This window comes from Pteronotus mesoamericanus, unplaced genomic scaffold (genome assembly GCF_021234165.1).
Source record: "Pteronotus mesoamericanus isolate MK-2021 breed Mesoamerican mustached bat unplaced genomic scaffold, CSHL_Meso_final contig_657, whole genome shotgun sequence".
Lineage (NCBI taxonomy): Eukaryota > Metazoa > Chordata > Mammalia > Chiroptera > Mormoopidae > Pteronotus > Pteronotus mesoamericanus.
The window spans coordinates 4,044,639-4,068,035 of record NW_026555229.1 but is presented as its reverse complement, the minus strand read 5'-3'; the positions used below and the strand labels follow the sequence as shown (position 1 = coordinate 4,068,035).

Here is a 23,397-nt window from a genome sequence, read left to right as displayed (position 1 = left end):
CCCTGACTGGGAATCCAACCTGGGAGCAGGCCCGCGCACCAGCCACTGACAACGCCAGCCAGGGCTGGAAGCGCTTTTTTTAAAATTCATTTCTTTTAGAGAGGAAGAGGGAGGCACAGAAAGAGAGAAACGTTGATGTGAGAGGGAAACATCAGTTGATTGCTTTCTCCTATGTGCCCTGACAGGATTGAATCCACAACCTTAATATTTGCCCTGACTGGGAATCAAACCCTTGATCTTTCTATCCACGTGATGATGCTCCAACCAACTGGGCCACACCAGCAAGGGCTGGAAGCACTTCTTGATGTATTAACAGTATTTCCCAAGCTTGCCTCTGCAGCCCTGCATCACCCATGAGACAATCCCCATAATGAGGAAACTTCTGACTAGGTTTCCTCATTGCCAGTGCGATGAGGTAGAAAACTAGGTTTCCTACCGCACTGTCAAATCCCTAACTAAGACCACTTGACAGCAAGCTCTGAAACATTTTGGGGAAAGCTCCTGAAGCCAGGGGGAACATTACTTACTTTGGGACAGCATCACATCCTTGAGTCGTTTGGGATTATAGGGGATATCCTGAAACAAGTGTATAGGAAGGCAAGCAAAAGAGGAGCTGGGCCTGACTCGTCCATGGACGATGATTAATCATTTAAGGGGAAAAACGTGAACTGCGAAGGCCAGTTAATAATGCACCAATGGGCCCGTTAGCGCAGGATTCTTTCTAGTTCTTCAGATTCCGCAGTATTTAAATCACAGACGGCCTTTGCCAGTGTTAGCTCAGTGGGTGTTGGGGTTGGCGGATAGGTGGTAGAGGTCTGCAGGTGATAGGGGTGGAACGATGTGAAGCTTAGAGAAGAACAATACGGGACAGACTGGTTTGGAAAGTGATCTGAAGGGATGTACGGCCTGAAAAAAACAAGTGGGTTCTCAGCTAGGAAAATGCCCACGGTACTTAGCGGATAGAAAGCGCCCTCCTTCTCTAACCCACCTTCTCTGCCACAGGTAGCTACGGCCCACCAGGGGAAATTGCGGGCGGGGCTTTTCCTGCGGCAGTTACCGGAAGTGACGCATCTGTATCGCGAGAAGAGAGACGCGCGAGCCTCGGCAGCCCGGAACCGGCCTTGGAGCGTTGGTGGAACCTGAGAACGTTTGCCCTCCCGCCCCATGGAGCGGCCCCCGGGGCTGCGGCCGGGCGCGGGCGGGCCCTGGGAAATGCGGGAGCGGCTGGGCACCGGCGGCTTCGGAAACGTCTGCCTGTACCAGCATCGGGTGAGGCGGGGCGCGAGAGGGAGCGGCGGTGGGTGTTTGTCAGAGCGTCTAGAACACAGCGACTGTCAGTATGTGAAACATCGGTGAGATCTTGGCAGTATTGTGGCCAGTGAGCCTCTGTGTATGTTCGTGTGTGTGTGTGTGTGTGTGTGTGTGTGTGTGTGTGTGTGTGTGTGAGAGAGAGAGAGAGAGAGAGAGAGAGAGGGAGAGAGAGCGCGCGCGCGTGAGAGCTTGGTGACTGAGACTGAGGTCCTAGGTCAGCGTGTGTGAGATAGAGCTATTAAGAAGTAATATTATGAGTGTCAAGATGTAACAAAGTGTTCACCGAGTGTGACAGGGCATATGTGTCCCAGTGAAGGTAGAGAGTGTCAGGATGTGTGAAGCAGGTGCAACGTCAGAGTGTATATTGTGAGTACGAGTGCATGAGAAAATGGGGCTTAAGAGGGGGCTTCCTATTGGAATCTCTCTGCACTTGTCTATGCTTGGAGGTCATGTGATATCAGTGGGGCTGGAGTAGACAGAGAAGGTTTCCTGGTGGGTCTATTGTTAAGCTTTTGGAAACATTGGAGAGACCTTGGAATTGGAAATGGGTTCCAGATAGGAAACAGTATGAGGATCTGCTATTGAAAATGATCATGGATTCACAAGGGAAGGAGATAGATGGGGGCAGGGGAGGGGGGACAAGATGTTCTAGTCGTGGAAGATAGCTAACATCTGACTCAGGAATTGTATGATTTAATTAAAAATGTTTAAACAGTGTAGTGGCAGTTAATAATCATGTTTGTGTTATGCACTTCTTGATATAAAAGTTATGAACCCTTTCCTTAGAAAAATTCACTGAGGTACATCCATGCAACCTTGTGCATTGCCATTTGAGGAAGTTCATGCTTTCCTGAAGGACATTCACAGCCCTTTATAGATGTATAGATTCTGGACCAATCACCCCTGAAGTACATAGCCTTTATTTTGGCATCTGTAAAATGGTTATAATAATGTATGTGAGTCTAACAGTTAAATAAGATAACGTGTGTGGCTAAGTACAGTACCTGGGCCCAGGGGTGTCCAACCTGTGGTCTGAGGGCCGCATGTGGCTCAGGATTGCTATGAATGCGGCCCAACACAAAATCGTAAATTTACTTAAAACATTATGAGATTTTTTTGTGTGTGTGATTACATGTTACAATGTATTTAACGTGTGGTCCAAGACAACTCTTCTTCCAGTGTGGCCCAGAGATGCCAAAAGGTTGGATGCACATGTTTCCAACTTGGTAAGGTCCAACCAGGACCTGGTCCTGGCCTGTGATAAGCCCTCAGATGTTACCTTCCGCTGTTGCTGTGTTGTTGGTATCATCAGTTGACCTTAAGAAAGGAAATGCCAAAACAAAAGTGGTGTTCATGGAAGATTTTTTTGTGAAAGACATATCTGAGTGGTGAACTTATGCGACAAGATGAGCAGTTAAAATAATACTAAAATGCTTGCAGTTGGCCTGTGAATCGAGAAGTGAATTCAAGAGGACACATCATGATTTGCTGTCTTAAGATATACAGATGTGGGTGGAGAGCCCATAATATAGGGTGAGAGGTAGAAGAAATGGGAGTGTACCTGGAATAGGCATGTTTGTGTGGCAGTACAATGACAAATGTCACTGATAGAACTGAAGAAATTTGTGAGGTAGATTTCCAGATAGAACATAAGAGGAAATCTTCGAGAGAGGGAGAATGGAAGATGAAGACTAAGGCATTAAGTACTTTGACAGCCAGACAAATAGTAAATTTAATAATTCTCACCATCAGAGAGGACAGAAATGTACTCTAAAGCAAAAAGAGGAAAAGCCAAGTACTTCCAGCAGATGTTGCCCATGGCCTTTTTATCTAAGCTTGGTCGTAGGAACAAAAAGTATGCACGCTGGCATGCTTTTCCGACCGCTTTTCTTGGTCCTTGGCTGCGGATGGATGAATATATCACTTAAAAAAAAATACAGTGAAGTGTGTGTGTGCGTGCGCGTGTGTGTGTATATAAAGTTTATCATTTTAACCATTTTAAGTGTGCAGTTCAGATGCATTAAGTATATTCACATTGTTGCGCCACTGTCACCATCATTCACTTCCAGAACTTTGTCATGTTCTGAAACTGAAACTCTATACCCATTAAACAGTGACTCCCCGTTTCCTCTTCCCAGGAGCCCCTGACAACCACTGTTCTTTCTATCTCTGTTGAATTTATCACTTTCTAAATGGAAGAGATTTGGTTTCTGTAGTATCTCAGAACTCTTTCAGGAGCTTTCCAGGTGCCAGAGTGGACTTCCCCAAAACTGGGACATTTGACAGCTGGACCCATGTTGAGAAGAGAACAAATACCCTGTCATAAGGCTTGGAAACAGCATCATTACTTTTCCAAGCCCTGACTTAGCACTTGCATTTACAGCCTTCAAGATGCTTGTGTTTTAATGGAAGCCACATCCCAATATTCTACACCTCTTTAGTCGTAATAAGGAAGAGAAAAGGATATGAGATAGTTTGTTTAGCTGATTACTGTGCTGGGGCTGACTGTGCCCAAATCAACAAAAACAGTATTTTCTACCCTCAAGGAGATTTCAAGTCTAGTGGGGGAGATAGACACAGAAACACTTTCAAGTACAATCCAGTAGCCTCATATTGATTGTATTTGTAAAGTAATGTGGAAGCATGGCAAAATAACCAATGAACTCTTCCTAGGGAATACAGTAACACTTCTTACTCCATGAAACATTTTTTAAAAAGGATACTATAGTCAAATAAATTGGGTAATTGCTGCATGCATAACATTCTTTCATTTGAAGAGTCACAACCCACATTAGCATATTAAAAGCTCTGAGAACTCCTATTGTAAAGAAATTAATTGAACTTAGTATTTTTTTTATTGTGGTAAAATATACGTAACTTTACCATTTTAACTATTTTTACAGACTGTATTTATTTTTTTTTAGAGAGGGGGAAGGGAGGGAGGAAGAGAGGGAGAGAAACATCGATCAGTTGCCTCTCATACAGGCCCTGACCAGGGACCAAATCCACCACACAGGCATGTGCCCCAACAGGGAATTGAACCGGCAACCTTTCACTTTGCAGCTTGATGCCCAACTGTCTGAGTCACATTGGTCAGGACCACTTTAACCATTTTTAAGTGCACAGTTCTGTGGCATTAAGTACATTTACAATGTTGTACAACCATCACTATCGGTCTCTAGAATAGTCCCTTTTTTTTAAAACCCTCACCCAAGGATATGTTTATTGATTTGTAGAGAGAGAGAGAAACATTGATCTGTTGCCTCCTGTATATGCTCTGACCAGGGATTGAACCAGCAACCTAAGTTTGTGCCCTCACTGGGAAGTGAAACCGCAACACAACGCTCCAACCAACTGAGCCACCTGGCCAGGGCTGTACGGAGCTGTTTTTAATTTATTGCTGGACACCTATAAATGTTCCACAGAATACCATTGGTGAAAAGGTAGAGTGAGAAAGGCCTTTAAGAGCAGGTGAAATAGAAACCACGGAGCTGAAGGATCTTACAGAAGAGGATCTTTTTGAAATAGCTTCCTGCCTCTTACATATGAGAATTTGGGTTTAATGTTCATGGATGTACCAGATTATTTCCATGGTGGTAAAAGCTTACTTGAGATCTAACTAAAACAAGGTACCTGCTTAAAACCAAAGAAAGGTTGAAGGGTGTGAGGACTGTGGGTAGACTAGATTGTAGTCTTAGTTCTTTCCTTTTCTCTCTGTGTATCTACTGTCTTATCTCCATCTTCTTCCTCCCACCCTCCACCCCTACTCCATTTGGACTATCCTATACAAGTTGTATCTTGCTTCCTCATTTCAGTTAGAATTGGGTAAATTACTAGTCATAGGCGAGATTTGTTAGGTTCATTTTTATAAATATGGAAACATACAATTATTAGGATTTTTTATGTCATTAGAAATACAAAGAAATCAGGAACTAATTTGGACTTTTTTGTATTAGGTTTGATTATATTAAAACTATTTCTTGCTATTGAGGCTAGAGAACCCTGAATTATCCTCTTCATTCTAGTTCTGTTGGAGGCTGATGCCCTTGTTAGCTTTCTTGCTCAAAAAGGGGTTTGTTGGGGCTCTTCATGAAGATGGTGCCCAAAGTCAAGAAGGAAGCCCCTGCCCTCCCAAAGCCAAAGCCAAAGTCAAGGCAAAGGCTTTGAAGGCAAAGAAAACAGTGCTAAAAGGCTTTCACACCACACACAGACACACACATGCACAAAAGAATCCGCATGTCATCTACTTTCTGGAGGCCTAAGACACTGGGGCTGCAAAGGCAGCCTAAATATCCTTGGTAGAGCGCCCCCAGGAGAAACAAGATGAACCACTACGCTATCATCAATTCCCCCTGACTACTGAGTCAGCCATGAATAAGATAGAAGACAGCAATGCACTTATGTTCATTGTGGATGTCAAAGCCAACAAGCACCAGATCATACAGGCTGAGAAGAAGCTCTATGATACTTAAGTGGCCAAGGTCAACGTCCTGATCAGGCCTGATGGAGAGAAGAAGACATATGTTCGACTGACTCCAGAGTGTGATGCTTTGGATGTTGCCAACAACATTGGGATCATCTAGACTGAGTGCAGCTGGCTAGTTCTAAATATAAAAATTTTACACTATAAGAAAAGGGAGGGTTTTATTGGGGAGACCTTTCTTTGTATTTTCCAGCAGTATATTATGAGACAGTCTTCTGAAGAGACCTGTTTTAGGATTAGCCTCAGTCATTTTTTGCTTGTGTGCTTTGGTGTGTTTGTTCAGCTTTAGAGCATCGGTTCTCATGATTTACCTAGCAAAAACATTGGTTCATGAGAGCTGTGGATAAATATGTTTAATTAGTAAATCTAAAGAGTTTTGTTTCTCCAGGTTGGCATTTCTTGGATAGCAAGTAAATCTGCGCAAGAACCTCATTTATATTTTTTTCTGTTGATTTTCTGTTTTGGTAGGAACTTGATCTCAAAATAGCAATTAAGTCTTGTCGCCTAGAGCTGAGTACCAAAAACAGAGAACGGTGGTGCCATGAAATCCAGATCATGAAAAAGTAAGTACTTGTTTCCCAAGTCTGCAGCCTATCCTGGTGTCATCATAAAGGAGGCTAGGAATCCATTCTTCTTATCTTTTTGGGAATATATTTTTCTCTTTCTCACTAAATAGATGTGTTCTATTTCAAATACTAACATCACGTTATGATTAATTAGGGTTCGTTTAAAAAGTCAGGTAGGTATTATTTAGGTCTGTAAGGGCTGAATCTGTTCTGAATCTTGGGCAATGCTCATCTATTTACTTTCTAGTTAAATAACAGTAAGTGTATTCTCATTTCTTACTTTCACCTACTTTTGTTAAATAGTGTATCTAGTATTTGATAAAAAGTTACCCCAAGACTTACTGGCTTAAAACAACAAACATTTAGAATCTCACAGTTTCGTGGTTTAAGAATTTGGGGTGACTTACTTGGGTGGTTTTAATGTTGATCTCTCCTGAAACATCTCAGAATGTTGACTGGAGCTGTAGATACCCAAAGGCTTGCGTGGGGCTGGAGTATCCACTTCAAGCTCATTTATATGGCTATTGGCTAGAGGCATCAGTTTATCATATGGGCCTTTTTACAGGAAAGCTTGAATGGCTTCATGACATGGCAGCTAGCTTTCTTCAAAGAGAGTAATCTGAGAGAGAAGTCAAGATGAAAGCTGACACATCTTTTATGATCTTTCCTTGATAGTTTTACTCCATCCTTTCTGCTGCATTCCATTTGTTAGAAATGAGACAGTAAGTACAGCCCACACTCAAGGGGAGAATTCAGCTCTTAATGGGAGAAATGGACATGTTTTAAAACCTCCACAGGTCGTGTGCTAAGTGCTTTACAGATAATTCTTCAGGTTGCCACAGCAACGGTGGATTTAGGTATTATTCCTATTTTATAGATGAGGAAGTTGAAGCTGATAGAATCATAAAATTGGTAAGTAAGAGAGCCGGGCTTTGAAATAAGCACTTTCTGACTTCAGTATCTTTTTTTTCAGTTCACTTTAAAGCTTCTCAAACTTGGCTTTATGGCAGAATCACCAGGAAAGCTTGGCAACAATAAAACTTTTCAGGTCCTACATGTAGAGATTATGTTTTTTTAGGTCCCTAAGCCCTGGGAATCCATTCCAGTTTTGAGATCCACTGCATGATGATGATGATGATGGCTGGGTTGACGCATTTAAAGTTAAAAAAGATATTAGAAAACAAAATATAGTATTTATATATAAAAAGATATTAAAACAATATATAGCATTTATATATGATGTAGTATTTATAATGATGTAGTATTTATTGAGAGACATTTTAGTGCACAGATTAAAAACTGGAAGGAAATATGCCAAAATTTTAATAGTATTCACCTCTCTCTCAGTAATTCTTTGATTATGGTAGAGGCAGTCTGATAGAGGCTTAGGAGCCAGACTGCCAGATTTTAGTCCTTAATTGACCACCTGCTTGCTGTGTGATCTTATGTTATTTAACCAATTTGTGTTTCAGCTTTCTCCTATGTGATGAGACTTTTAATAAATCTACATAGTAGGATTGTTATGACAAGTGAGTTAATGTACAGAAGGTGCTTAATACTTGGTATATAGAAATATAGTTGTAGTAATAGTGATAGTATTTTTGTATTTTCTTTTAAAAATTACTAATTTTTAATCATACAAACAAGAAATTAGAATATTACAAATAATGCCAGCCTTCTCTCACTGCCCCTCAATTAACTACCATTTCAAACCTAGTCCCTTTTCATTGGAAAAAATTTTTTTAATTATTATGTTTCCCCTTTTTGTTAGGTTGAACCACTCCAATGTTGTAAAGGCCTGTGATGTTCCCGAGGAATTGAATTTTTTGATTAATGATGTGCCTCTTCTAGCAATGGAATACTGTTCTGGAGGAGATCTCCGGAAGGTAGTATGGATGTTTTGAGATGATGAGATAGTAAATCATGAACTTAACAGTGTTTGAATCATGTTCAGTATGATAATCTAGAATCATGGTCATTAAACTGTAGCCTGTTAACTGTTTTTATGGCTGCTTTTTTACTACAGTGGCAGCATTGAGTAGTTGTGACAGAGACCATATGGCCTGGAAAGCCAAAAGTATTTATTGTCTGTCTTTTTACAGGGAACGTTTGCTGACCCCATATTTAGAACGTGCATTCTTTTGGTGGTGGTGGTGTTTACAGGATGTGGCTATATTGGTGGTGTTAGATAAAAATATCAATGTTTAGGGTGTTTATTAAAATTTTTTTTTTCAATTACAGTTTACTTTCAGTGTTATTTTATATTGGGTATAGGTGTATAGCATAGTGGTTAGATAATCATATACTTTACATAGTGATCCCCTAGATATTTCTAGTACCCAGCTGGCACCATAGATAGTTATAGCAATATTATTGACTCTATTCCCTATACTTTACATCCCTGTGACTGTTTTGTAACTGCCAATTTTTACTTCTTTTTTTTTAAAGATTTGATTTATTTATTTTTAGAGAGAAGGAAAGGGTGGGAGAAAGAGGGAGAGAAATGTCAATGTGAGGTTGCCTCTTGTGTGCCCTCTACTGGGGACCTGGCCTGCAATCCCGGCATGTGTCCTGACTGGGAATTGAACCATTGACCATTTGCTTCACAGGCTCGTGCTCAATCCATTGAGCCACACCAGCTAGGGCACAATTTTTACTTCTTAATCCCTTCCCCTCTTTCTCCTAATCCCCCTCCCCAAAAAGTTTTTTTCTCTGTTGCAAATATTCTCATCTTATTTCAAATCTACCGTATGGATTATATATATGAATGAGATTTTTCAACCTTTTTCAATTTCAAATACTTCCTTCACCTTTACTTGTATAAGCCTTGTCCTGAAATTTACATGTTCTCTGAGTGGATTCAGTAAGTTTCCCCCTCTTATATTTTCTTAATGATGACTTATTTTTTTAACTTTGACTATTCTCTTAGAGTGTAATGATTAGTGTGTTACTGTTACTGCCCAGCAACATTGATTATATATATAATTTTTTTTCTTTTAGCTACTCAACAAACCAGAAAATTGCTGTGGACTTAAAGAAAGCCAGATACTTTCTTTACTGGGTGATATAGGTATGTAATCAATATGAAAAAAACCATCATAATTTAATGCCCCCTTGGTCCTTAAAATATTCCGTATACTACTATAAAGCATAGATTTTTAGCATCTATAAGAAATTATCAGAAAAATTTAAGTGTTATTGTTGATGCTAAGTTAATTTACTAAGATATTTTGTTACTTATTTTTTGTTTTTGGCTAATAAATGCTCTAGGTGTTGACCAAAAAAAATGGAGTGGGGAGTGTTAAATGACCTAATTTAATTTTATTCTCCCTTCCTCCTTGATTAGCATAGTAATTTTATTTAACAGTGGCATTTCATCTGTTAAATAGGTTCTCAAGTCAACTGTAAGGGTGAAATCTCTTTAATATGAATGACTCCTGAAAATTCCCTAAAATAATCATTATGTAGGCCCTTGGAACAAACTAAAATCCAAAAATGTGTTTCCCTATGTATTTTGATTTTGCTTCTTTTCCTGGGTCATGGAGGCCAAAGCCTAGTTGAAGAGGGAGGGGAAAGCCATAAGGATAAGTATAGAGTTTTTCTAAAATTCTTGTTCCATTTCTTTTTAATGTTAATTCTCATAAGTTAAATGGGCATATAATCATTCTGCAGTATTTGTTAAATGTTACTGGATTTTCTATGGAGAAAATTTGAACTGCTGTAATATTAATTGAGTAGCTATGATAGTCTATATAAATTTGAGCATTAGAGAAGTACAAAATGTGAGATGAAATTTTTTTTAAATTCAGTGCTTTCTTTTACCTCAAATCACCTTTTAAATGTTATTTAGGATCTGGGATCCGATATTTGCATGAAAACAAAATTATACATCGTGACCTAAAACCAGAAAACATAGTTCTTCAGGATGTTGGTGGAAAGGTAGGTGAAAACTGAAGAAATGTTCCATGCCGATTGAATTCAGTACCCTGAGGTAGTCAGTCTTTGAGGTTTGATGCCCTTCCACAGCACTCTTATTTTTTCTACACAGCCCTCACTACACTGAACTGTGGTTTTGTGTTTAATTGTTTGTCTCCCCTTCTAACACAGTAGCTCCATTATAGAAGGAACTGCACATGCCTTGTTCACTTCTGTTTTTCCAACACAGTATCTAGCAGAGATTGTAGGCAGTGAGTAAATTATTTATTAATCCTAAGGAAGCATATTTAAAAAAAACCACATACATCTGTTGTACTTTAAGGAATGAAAGTACATTTACTTAAATATTGGGTTGGCCAAAAAGTTCATTTGATGTTTTCCTTAAGATGGTTTTAATAGTGCTTGGTTGTCTTTAACTCCATTTGAAACAATTTTGTTAGATTGTATTGTGACAGCTGTCATTATCAACGTACATTAAAAAAAAAAATCAAAATTGGTGAATATTTTTTTGCCCTGGCTGGTGTTGGTCAGTAGATTGAGTGCCGGCCTGCAAACCAAAGGGTTGCTGGTTCAATTACCAGTCAAGGCACGTGCCTGGTTGCGGGCCAGGTCCCCAGTAGGGAGTGTGTGAGAGGCAACCACACACTGAGGTTTCTCTCCCTCTCTCCCTCCTTCCCCCTCCATCTAAAAATAAATAAATAAAATCTTTTAAAAAATTGGTGAATTTTTGTGTAGCCATTTTAATATCGAAGTTGGAAGAAAATTTTTAACAGTTTCAGCGTACTATGCTTTATTATTTCAAAAAAGGTCAAAACGCAAGTGAAGCACAAAAAATGACATCTGCAGTGTCTGGAGAAGGTGCTGTGACTGATTGAATGTGTTGCAAAGATTTGTGCTGGAGATTTCTTGCTGGACAATGCTCCATGTTCAGGTAGATGAGTTGAAGTCGATAGCAATCAAATAGAGACATTTGAGAACAGTCAATGTTATACCATACAGGAGATTGCTGACATACTCAGAATACCCAAATCAAAAAGTTATTGGTGGAAATGAAAAATGTGTGTATTTTACAGAAAAAACCCTAAGGACTTTTTGGTCAACTCAATATGTTTTATATTAAAAACAAACCTCATTCTTCTCCACAAAGGTCCTAAGTTCTATGTTTAATTAGATACAAAACTTTGATATCAGATTCTTAAATGAGTCATCTTGAGAAGAACCAGAAATTGTGAATTAACTCCTGAAATATTTGTTTTTATCAGAATAATTTGAGTGGTTTTCTTGCTTTTAGCACTGAAGTTCCATCCCAGTAAAGACATAAAGCCAAGATTTTGAACTTGGAATTGGAATGTATGGTCTTGGGTTAGTTAAGATGATGGTCATTTGGAAGTGGTGAAACCTTGATTGTGTCTTTTAAGAGGCTTTCATGTATGCTTAGCATCAACGTCTCTCCCTCTTTTTGTATCCAAAGACTTCAGGATATTTCTGAAGTTAGATGGATATTTATTCACATCGATCCACTGTAAGAAGGTATGCTGCTGCTTCAAGTTTGGAAGTCACCTTTACTTTTGCCTTACAGTATAATGGATCAAGTTTATTCTGAATACACCAAAATAAAATTAAAAGGCAATTTATATTTAGTTTTTACTATATACCAGGCATTGTGTTAAATCCTTTTCTTTGGCTATTTCATTTTCATTGAGTCCCAGTAACAGTTCTGTGAAGTAGATATTGTTAGTAATACCACTATATAGGAAACAAAGAGAAGTTAAGTAACCTGATCAAGAACACAAGGCTAGGTAAGTGGTAGAGGTCAGGGCTGAATCACATTTGTGTTATTACACAGTGCAGGCTCTTCACCACTACCCTCTCCAGATCCTTATCAGGATATTGTTGACTTCCCATTTCAAATTTCTCAACCATTTAATGCTTATCATTTTGTAGATTATACATAAAATAATTGATCTGGGATATGCCAAAGATGTTGATCAAGGAAGCCTGTGTACATCTTTTGTGGGAACATTGCAGTATCTGGTAAGACATGTATTGTTTCTTTGAATTTAAGTATCAAGATTCTCTTTATTTCTGAAGGTCATGAATATACAGGGGTGGGCAAAAGTGGGTTTACAGTTGTATGTGAAACAGTGTATTCTATTATTATTTATTAATGTATTTTTTATTTGTATTATTTCCATATGAATAACTGTAAAACTTACTTTTGCTCACCCCTGTAATAGTTAAAAAATAAAGTAGCTTTTCTATTATTGAGTAACCTTTTAAAGCATTTTTTCTTTTTAAGGCCCCAGAGCTCTTTGAGAATAAGCCTTACACAGCCACTGTTGATTATTGGAGCTTTGGGACAATGGTGTTTGAATGTATTGCTGGATATAGGCCTTTTTTACATCATCTCCAGCCATTTACCTGGTAAGAAATGGAACAGAACTTTGGTGTACATAATGGGAATGAAAAATTTCAGTTGCCTGCTTATTTTCTCCTTTTTATCCTCTTTTTTAAGTGGTATAATTGTCTTTTAAATACATAACAGAATTAATTTTTTTTCCATTTATATGACTTTTTTAGTATATTGTATTGATTATGCTATTACAGTTGACCCAATTTTTCGCCCTCTGCCTCCCTCTATGCAGTACCCCCATTCACTCCAGTGGTTCCCTTCCTTAGTTCATGTCCATGGGTTGTGCATATAAGTTCTTTGGCTTCTCTCCATTTCCTAAGCTATTCTTAACCTCCCCCTGTCTATTTTGTACCTACCTAACTATGCTTCTAAATCCCAATACCATTTCCCCTATCCTCTCTCTTCCACCTCCCAGCTGCTAACCCTCCAAATGATCTCCATATCTGTGATTCTATTCCTGTTCTAGTTATTTGCTTAGTTTGTTTTTGTTTTTTAGATTCAGTTGTTGATAGTTGTGAGCTTGTTGTCATTTTAATGTTCATAGTTTTGATCTTCTTTTTCTTAAATAAGACCCTTTAACATTTCATATAACAAGGGCTTGGTGATCATGAACTCCTTTAGTTTTATCTTGTCTGGGAAGCATTTTATCTGCCCTTCAATTCTAAATGATAGCTTTGCTGGTTAGAGTAATCTTGGTTGTAAGTCCTTGTTTTTCATCACTTTGAATGCTTCTTGCCACCCACTTCTTGCCTGCAAAGTTTCTTTGGAGAAATCAGCTGATAGTCTTATGGGAACTACCTTGTAGGTAACTCTCTGCCTTTCTCCTACTGCTTTTAAGATTCTCTCCTCATCATTAACCTTGGGTAATTTAATTATGATGTTCCTTGGTGTGTGCTTCCTTGGATCCAATTTGTTTGGGACTCTCTGTGCTTCCTAGACTTGTATATCTATATCCTTTGCCAAATTAGGGAAATTTTCTTTCATTATTTTTTCAAATAAGTTTTCAATTTCTTGCTCTTCCTCTTTTCCTTCCAGCACCCCTATGGTTCAGACGTCGGCTCTTTTGGTGAGGTCCCTGAGTCTTCTAAAATCTCTTCATTTTATTGAATTCTTGTTTCTTCATTTTGTTCTGGTTGAATGTTTATTTCTTCCTTCTGTTCCAAGTCATTGATTTGAATCCTGGCATCCTTCCCTTCACTGATGGTTTCCTGTGAATTTTTCTTTATTTCATGTAGTATAGCCTTCATTTCTTCCCTTAAGCTCTTGTTGTATTCAGTGAGATCTCTAAGCATTCTGATCACCAGTATTTTGAACTCTGCGTCTGATAGGTTGACTATCTCTGCATCATTTAGTTCTTTTTTTGGGGTTTTGCTCTGTTTCTTCATTTGGGCCATATTTCTTTGTCTCCTCAATTTGGCAGCCTCCCTGCGTCTGTGTACTAGGTAGAGCCACTTTGACTCCCTGTCTTAATGTTTCTGTTAAGTTTTATGGGGCAAAGGCTTGGGTTTTCACAAGGGTAGGCAGCCTGTTTCACCACTTTGTGGCTCTGTGTGTATGGAAGGGGTTGAAGAGGGAACAGTGCTGCTGCTGGCTGACTTCTGGGGCCTTGCTTAGCACTCGCCCCGTTTCCAGTCACATCCCCCACTTCCCATATGTGACTGGTGCCCCTGCAGCTGCTGTTCTGGCTGTGGATCTCAGAGTGGGTGGGTTTGCATACATCCCAGGCTCTCCTGAGAAACTGGCAGTTTTTTCTGCCACTGCAACCACCCTGGTTTTTACAACCAGAAGTTATGTGGCTTAATTTTCATGGTGCTGGAACCTGGGGCTGCACAGTCTGGCCAGGGGCTGGGATCACTCACTCACAAGGTGTCCCCCTGATTTTTATCCACCACATGTGAATATGGGACCACCCATTCCACCAGCTGCTGCCATACTGCATCCTCTTCACCCTGGCTCCCAGCTCTGCCCCTCCTACCTGTTTGAATGAATATAGTTTCTTTAAATCTTTGGCTGTTGGACTTCTGTATGGTTCAATTTTCTGGCAGTTCTGGGTGATTTTCATTTTGAAATTAGTTGTGATCCTTCTTGTGATTATGCAAGGAAGTGAAGGATATCTACCTATGCCTCCGTGTTGACCAGATGTCCATATTGAATAAAATTAAATGCCAAAAATCTCAAATTACTTGGGAGTCAGGTTGCCTACTGAGGTAGGTTTTGTTTTTTATAGGCATGAGAAGATTAAGAAGAAGGATCCCAAGTGTATATTTGCATGTGAAGAGATGACAGGAGAAGTTCGGTTTAGCAGTCATTTACCTCAACCAAATAACCTTTGTAGGTAAGTATATTTCAGTGTAGGAAGTTCACCGTAGTTTCTTCAGGACTGTGAAAGGACAATAGGGTTGTCTGTTTTAAGTAACATCATCCAGTAGAACTTTCTGTGATCATGGAAATGTCTTTTATCTGCTGACCACATGAGGCTGTTGAGCACTGAAAGGTGAGTAGTGTGACTGAAGCTGAATTTTAAATTTAATTTTAATTAACTTAAGTGTCAGTTCACATAGCCACTTGTGAATAGTGGCTTCTATATTGGACGGCACAAGTCTACTAGGAACAATAGCTGCTGCCATTCAACTGATTGGCTTAGGCACTAAGAAGACTCTTGGGTTCTTTGGAGAATGGAACTGGACTTGCCTCTTGGAGTTGCCAGTAACTAACTTACATGTGTGGGTTTGGGCTGTTTTTTATGGAAGTTTGTTCCCTGTCATTTTATGAATTATTTAGAAGTAAGATAGAAAATGGTACAGGTAAGTAATGAGAAAGGAAATGGACAGCCTATAAAATTACCTTTTTTTAACTAAAGAAAATTGGAACAAGAATTTTCACCCTATTTTTGTACACTTTTTAGTTTAATAGTAGAACCAATGGAAAACTGGCTACAATTGATGCTGAATTGGGATCCTCAGCAGAGAGGAGGACCTGTTGATCCTACTTTGAAGCAGCCGAGATGTTTTGTATTAATGGATCACATTCTGAATTTGAAGGTTAGTTTGTTGTGAATTGGGTCTGTTTCATAAAACTTGAATTGATGTTAACAATTTATTTGGCAAATTAGCATAAATATATTTTAGTAATCCTTTCCTGATGCATATATGAAAAATATATTTTTAGAATGGATGTGTTTTTCTTTTTTATTTCTTTAATAGAATTTTTTAAAAAGATTTTATTTATTTATTTGAAGGGAAGGGAGGGAGGAAGAGAGAGAGAGAAACATTGATGTGAGAGATGTTGATTGGTTGCCTCTTGTACACCCCTAGCTGTGGATCTGGCCTGTAACCCAGTCATGTGCCCTGACTGGGAATTGAATGGACAACCTTTTGATTCACAGGCTAGCGCTCAGTCCACTGAGCCACACCAGGCAGGGCTGTTTTTATTTTTATAGTAAGCCTTCTCAGTTTTACTTTTTACTGGTCTTTGTTGATTACTCCTTTGAAGCATCTTTTGCTTCTCCTTCCTCAGGTTGGTGCCATTATCTCATTCATTTAGGTCTGGATTTTGTTTGGTGAGAAAGGTTTCTACCTGCCTCATGTGCCTTTATAGTTCTATTCATTTCATCTTCTGAAAATACTTTTTTATTTCCCTGTCCAAGAAACCAACATAGTTCTTCCTTGCCTAGCAAGTCAAGTCTAAATCTGCCTTTCTTTTGGGTTGCTTTCCTAATGCAGGTCCATCCCAACCAGTAACGGGCTTCTCTTACCCTTTACTTCACTCAGGACCAGCTTGTAACTGCTCCTTATAACATCAAGTTCGTTACCCATTTTTGTGCTTGAACAGATGCTGTCATTCTGCCCAGAACGATCTCTGTCTCTGTGTACCTTCTCACCTACACTGGTACATATACAACTCTCCTTTTCTGTTAATGGTTTCTGCCACAGTTTGTAATTTAATCATACTTACTATATTCTCTGTTTCTCATCTTCCACCTACTCCTCTCCCCATAGATTGTCTTCTTTAATGCTGGGATTGTTTTTACTATTTTTATTAACAATCGCCTACCCTACCACCATGCCATCCTTACCCTGGCATTTGGTATAAAGTAGAGCATGTATCAGGCTCTTGGTAAACCTTCAGTAGTACCAATGGGAGGTTCTTTTATGCTATATACCCAGAAACAGCTCTCATCTGCAATGTGCAGTTTTCCATTATTTGCTGGTTGCTTGTAGTAGATAGGTTTCTAAAATTAAGTGAGAATAATCACAAAGTTTTTATGCTAGTCTTGGAATACTTTAAAAGAAATTTTTATTATTTATTTTTAGAGAGAGCGTAAAGGAGGAAGAAAGAGAGGGAGAGAAACATCGATCAGTTTACCTCTTGCACGTACCTGAACCAGGGACCAGGCCTGTAACCTAGGCATGTGCCCTGATAGGGAATCAAACTGGCAACCTTTTGCTTAGTGGGACGATTCTCAACACAGTGAGCCACACAGGTCAGGGCTTGGAATACTTTTTAAAAATAGGAACTTAAGGCCATGTTGATGTCATTCATGACTAACATTGAAAAGATATCTGGCTTCTTGATTTGGTTTTCTTCTACTGTGCCAAGGAATAATCTGTCCTTCAATATGTTAGCCAAGCAGGACTTGGTGATACCTTTTAGTTCTCTGTGGCTTCCAGTAAATTTTGGTTTTTACCTCAGACTTTTTTCAGACTTGTCATGGTAATTGTAACATCATTTCTGTTGTACTTTGAAGGGGGTTTGTGCTCATTTGCTTGTCATAGATTATGGGAAAATGGTCCTCCCTATGTGTTTTGTGGTCTGTAGGCTTTAGTTCATTCAATTTTTAGCACCACTGCCTTAGCTGGATGGCTCTGTTGGTTAGAGCATCATCTAGTATACCAAAAAAGGTTACGGGTTTGATCCCCCATCCAGACACATACCTAGGTTGCAGGTTCGATTCCCAGTTGGGGTACATCCAGGAGGCAACCAGTCAATGTTTCTCTCTTTTCCCTTCCTTTCTCTCTAAAAAGCAATTAAAACAACAACAAAACCCACATAGCCTCTGGTGAGGATTGCAAAAAGAAAACAAAATTGTAGCGCCACTATTTATCTATCTGTGAATTTATGTCTGTATGTATGTATGTATGTATGTATGTATGTATTTATAGCTCACATTTAGTAATAGCTTCTTTAAAGGATCAGTGTTATTGTGAGGTTGTCCAGAATAAGGTATGCATAGGGTATTATTCATAGTAGTTCAGGCATGCTTCCTAGACATGATAATAGGATTGAAATTTAAAGGATAAGGAAGAATTAATCAGAGGACTGGACAGGGGAAAATATTAACAGGCAGGGGAATATCATGAACCCAGAAGAATGACCTGCAAAATAGCTTGGTATTATTGTAGGGTATTCTTCTAAGGTGTTCACCATATAGTTCAATGAGGGAAGGATGTCTACTTGATTTTCACTTAAAAACAAAACAGTTACTCCAGTGTTTCTTTTTCTTTAAAAAATAGTTTAGAGCCTGCCTGGTATGGCTCAATGGATTAAGTGCCAGCCTGTGAATCGAAACATCACCAGTATGATGCCCAGTCAGGGCACATGCCTGGGTTGCAGGCCAGGTCCCCAGTTAGGGGCATGTAAGAGGCAACTGATCAGTGTTTCCTTCTCTTTCTCCCTCCCTTCCCCTCTTTCTAAAAATAAATAAATAAAATCTTTAAAATAAAAAAAAATAGTTTAGAGGCTGATTGCGTATTTTCCAACTATTCTGAAAAACTTTAAATTTGTAGAACAGTTTTTAAAAAGTACACCAAACTTACCATTGAAGATAAGGCGAAACAGGAGTATTTAATTATTCCTTCTTTGCCTCCTCTTTTATGCCTCTAACTATGTCCTAAGAGTCTCTTCTTGGTTTTATCTTTTTCCATGTTACTTTTTCTTCCTTTTCTTTGGACATTTATTCAGTTATATAACTGTAAATAGCCTGAATATGTGTAACTCCCAAATTTTCTCCTCAGTTATGACTTTTCTGCAGAGTACTTAAAACGATTGTGTCTTATACCTAATGGTACCACAGGCACCCAAGACTTAACTATTTTTAAATGGAACACAATTTGCTTCATTAAATCTATCTCTACAGGTTTTCCTGTGCCTCTTGCTTTCACTATCACCTTTCCAGTTACCTTGGTTGGAAACTTTGGCTGTCTGACTATTCCTTCTCCTTTAATCTACATATTCAGATATTTTATCAGATTTATCTTTTGAGTGTTTTAACAACTCTGAGCTTGTGAGGTTAATTTAGAAAGTTTTCTATAGTTTACCCTGGCTGGTGTGGCTCAGTTGGTTGGAGTCTTGTCACTTTGGGTTGCGGGTTCTATTCTCGGTCAGGGCACATACTTAGGTTGTGGGTTCCTTTCCCAGTGTGGGCGCATACAATTCCCAGTCCTGGTGTGTACAAGAGGCAACTGATTGATGCCTCTCTCTCTCCCTCTCCAATCAACGTTTCTCTCTCTCCCTCTATAAAAAAGCAATGAAAAATTGTCCTTAGGTGAGGATAAAAAAGAAAAGTTTTCTACTGTTCCTTTTTGCTTATTGAATGAAGTCCAAACCCTTACATTGGTATTCAGAATCTATCCTGGTCTCATTTCATCCTACACTTCCAGCCTTATCTCATATTAGGTCCTAAGGGGGCATGGTTTTAGGTACATTTGAACTGGATTATTTATATTCTGTGATTATGCTCATCCCTTTCTACCTCTCTGCCTACCTTGTTTTCTGCCTAAAAGAACCTTTCTTCTTTCAGTTATTTCTCATTCTAATCTTTCTTCCTTTTGAAAGTTAGGCTCAAATAGTGCCTCTTTTATAAAGCACCCCTTTCCTCCTTACCAAGTAATCTCCTTTGAAATCTGCATAATACTTTATTATAGTACCTATTGCATTTTGCCTTGTATTTTAGTTCTGTTAATGTTTCCTAATATCTTCTATTTTACTATTATCCTAACGAGGGCAAGGTTCGTAAGTTACTCAGTTTGCATGTCCACTGTCACCACAACACACTTAATAGTATGTACCATAGTATGCACTCATTAAAATATTTGAGTGAACAAAAGGATAAATTCAAGTTATATTTCTGTTCCCTGTCTTTTGCTGTCTTCCGCCTCAGCTTTGGTAGAGGGATTCTGTCATCACTTACTGTAGTTTGACATATACCCTCTATAAAAGTAAATGTTCACCTTAGGATTTTTATTCTTGTATTGTATGTACTTCCATGTCATCTTTGAAGGTTTTCTTCACTTCCCTCCACCTTTTTTAAACATAAAAGTTTATTATATAGTAAAGGAAAGTTAATGCTTTACCTCTGTAATAAGCATTTTCAATAGAGATAATTCAAATCATTTGTACACAGGGTGGGCAAAAGTAGGTTTACCGTTGTGACTATGCAAAATTTGTTCTTTTATTATTTATTATTATATTTATTTTTATTATTATTACTAACCTACTCTGCCCACCCCTGTTCACTGTCAATGTAAGGCACTGGAAAAACATAGCTATTCATTTTGCATAGTTTAAGGATAGTGGAAGGAAAAGGATTTAAAATCACAGTTGTTCAAAAGACTGACCTCTAACTCTGTGGCTGTGTGTGGTTACCTGGATAGAGCCCCATCTAACCCAGTGTCACACTTAGTTGGCCTATATTAGGCTACCCCTACTTTCAGTGGGTCTTTAGGTAAAAGTAATACAATTATTAATTTTCTTTTTCTATCATTTTTTATTGTTTAAGTACAGTTTTCTCCATTTTCCCACCACCACTTTCCCCTGCCCCACCCACCCCAACCTCCCACCTTCAATCCTTCCCCACTTCAGCTTTGTCCATGGGTCCTTTATACATGTTCCTCGATGTGACCCTTCCCCTTCTTTTCCCAGTTACCCTCCCCCGTCCTCCCTATTTATTTTCTTATCTAACTTTGGGCCCTTAGGCAGATCACTGCTCTTGGATTTGGTTTTCTTACCTGGGAAATGAGGATAACAATGCTTCTTCCTGTTTAAAGAGAGTCCTAGCTCTTCTACCATGATTATTTCTTGAAACAATGTCAGGTAGTCAGACAGATAAAGAGTTCAGATCTAAGCTCTACCAGTTATCAGCTATGTGATCCCTCCAAGCTGTGGGGTTTTTTCCTGCTAAAACGGAGATTAGAAGATCTAACTAGCAGATCTAATTAAATATAACTTAACTAATTAAAGGGTTGATATTTTACACAGGAAACACTTGACTCTTTTGGCATCTATTAGGCACTTCATAAATGGAAATGTTTCCTTCCAGGTCTGTGATATGTTTCTCAGAATAAATATGTTGGGGTTTTTGGGGTGGGTTTTTGTTTTTTTTTTTGTATTTTTTTTTCCATTGCCATTTATCCTCCTTATACCTCCACCCACCCACTTCCCCCTGGTTTTGTTTTTTTTTAAATTGGGGTTTTTGTGCATCCCTAGAACTTCGTGCATCCTTAGAACTTTCAAACTTTTTTTCTAGGAACTAACATCTGTTGTAGTAAAAAAGTAAACTCTTGCATTTCCAGATGTCGTTTTATAATTATAGAAGATTTCACTTTGGAAAATTATTGAACCTTGTGTAGAACAGAGATAGTTCCTTTTAGTCATAATCCATTTAGTATCTAGCACTGAATCTCTTATGTAGTAGATGGTGAATATCATTTCTCTTTTTTCTCATTTCTACAGATAGTACACATCCTAAATATGACTTCTGCAAAGATAATTTCTTTTCTGTTACCACCTGATGAAAGTCTTCATTCACTGCAGTCTCGTATTGAGCGTGAAACTGGAATAAATACTGCTACTCAAGAGCTTCTTTCAGAGACGGGAATTTCTCTTGATCCTCGGAAACCAGCCTCTCAGTGTGTGCTAGATGGAGTAGTAAGAAAATTCTAATTTACCTAGAAGAATATAAGAAATCTGTTTGCATAGAGGGGTTGCATACTCTGCATTTTTGGATGTATATTTGGAATTCTTTGGGGGGTGATACACATCTAATAATTCTTTTAGTTTTATCCTACTCAGTTCTCTTACTGCTTTGCAGGGTAAACAAAATAGAAGTGAAACATTTGTTATTTTGAACTTGGTACAACTTTCTCTTTGGTGCTAGTTCTCTCCTCCCTCTTTTTTTTCCCTTTTTGTAGTTGAAACCTAATATCTTGAAATTAGATCAGCCGTCTCATAGGCTCTCTGCCAGAGGATAGATGAATGGTAAAATATGATTATGGTCATGACTCATTTTTCATTTTATCTGACTTCATTGATGTATAGTTTATATATTATATAATTTACCCATTTCAAGTATATAATTCAGAGGTTTTTTTTGTTTTGTTTTAGTAAATTTACCTAATTCTTGTGGCCATCACCATAAATCAGTTTTAAAACATTTCTGTCTCAGTAAGGTTGTTCATGTCCATTAACTGTTAATCTCCATTCTGCCTACCCAAAGCAATCACTGATTTACTTTTTATCTGTGGATTTGCCTTTTCTGAACATTTCCCATAAATGGACCTACAACCTGAAGTCCCACATGTCAGACATTTTGTACTTAGTGTTATATTTTTGAGGTTCATCTTGTCATAGCATGTATCTGTATTTTATTCCTTTTGATTGCTGAATAGTATTCCCATTGAATGGATGTATGTTGTTACGGCTTTTTTTATTTTTGTCCTCTTGAGTCTGATGATTGTTTTTCACTTTAGCCCATAGCGAAGATATTTAATTATTTTTTGTAAATAAAAGTTTAGGTCTTAAATCTGTAAGATGTAGGCGAATGAACATGGACTTTGTTCATTTGCATTTCAGAGAAGGAAATTTGGTACTTAAGTACTTGGGGGAATCTAGAATTTTCAAGGATGTTTTTAAAAATTCCTTCTTTTTTTTTCAGAGAGGATGTGATAGCTATATGGTTTATTTGTTTGATAAAAGTAAGACTGTGTATGAAGGACCATTTGCTTCCAGAAGTTTATCTGACTCTGTAAATTACATTGGTAAGTCTATTCCACTACTGACTGAGATTTAAACCTGAAATAATACAGTTTTGATTCAACATGATTAGTAGAAATGGTCTTTGGGGTTTTTATTCTTTGTCTCATACTTCAGCTTATGATGAAAGTATGCCAAAAAAAAAAAAAAAATGAAAAAAACCCTTTATGGTGAAAAATGGGTATCTAAAGTTTGGAAGGTGAAAAGGTAGGTTTTAAATCACCACCAGATCCCTCATTTGGGAAAAGGCAACTTTCTTGAGGATAGGCCCCTCACAGATAGACGAATGAATCTCCATTATGTATTAAGCCTACTTTTTAGTTTCTTCTTCATTATTTAAGCATGTTCATGTATTTAATTTTATCCTATGAATATTGCTTAATGTTCAAAAGTTTTCATTTATCCAAAAGAATAAGAGAATTATTCTTTTGAAGAAGGTGTTTGTCAATTTCTATCTACCTCAAACTAAAATCAAGTATAAAATTGTAAAATCAAGAACAAAACTGTGCATAAAGGCTAAAATTATATAATCTTTTTTCTATGTTACGTTTTTGTTAGTTTGTTTTAAGACAAATTTGCAGAAAAAAATGAGCAGATAGTAGTACAGAGTTCTCATGTTATCCCCCTCCCATACACATAGTTTTCTCCATTTTTAACAT

At 38.2% G+C, this 23,397-nt stretch overlaps 1 protein-coding gene across 3 annotated transcripts in view; it reads left to right on the top strand.

Moving 5' to 3' along the window:
• Positions 1-1,086: 1,086 nt before the first annotated feature.
• CHUK (component of inhibitor of nuclear factor kappa B kinase complex) overlaps positions 1,087-23,397 on the top strand; it is a 49,433-nt gene continuing 27,122 nt past the window's right edge. For all 3 annotated transcript variants that reach the window (XR_008529781.1, XM_054581356.1, XM_054581355.1), the window contains exons 1-11: positions 1,087-1,269; positions 6,263-6,357; positions 8,132-8,246; positions 9,361-9,430; positions 10,211-10,299; positions 12,241-12,330; positions 12,596-12,720; positions 14,937-15,044; positions 15,615-15,750; positions 21,440-21,634; positions 22,641-22,743. Coding sequence is in view for 2 of the 3 variants with exons in the window: in XM_054581356.1 (XP_054437331.1) it covers positions 1,165-1,269; positions 6,263-6,357; positions 8,132-8,246; positions 9,361-9,430; positions 10,211-10,299; positions 12,241-12,330; positions 12,596-12,720; positions 14,937-15,044; positions 15,615-15,750; positions 21,440-21,634; positions 22,641-22,743 (1,231 nt within the window). In the remaining variant the exon portion in view is untranslated. The remainder of the gene's footprint in view (positions 1,270-6,262; positions 6,358-8,131; positions 8,247-9,360; positions 9,431-10,210; positions 10,300-12,240; positions 12,331-12,595; positions 12,721-14,936; positions 15,045-15,614; positions 15,751-21,439; positions 21,635-22,640; positions 22,744-23,397) is intronic.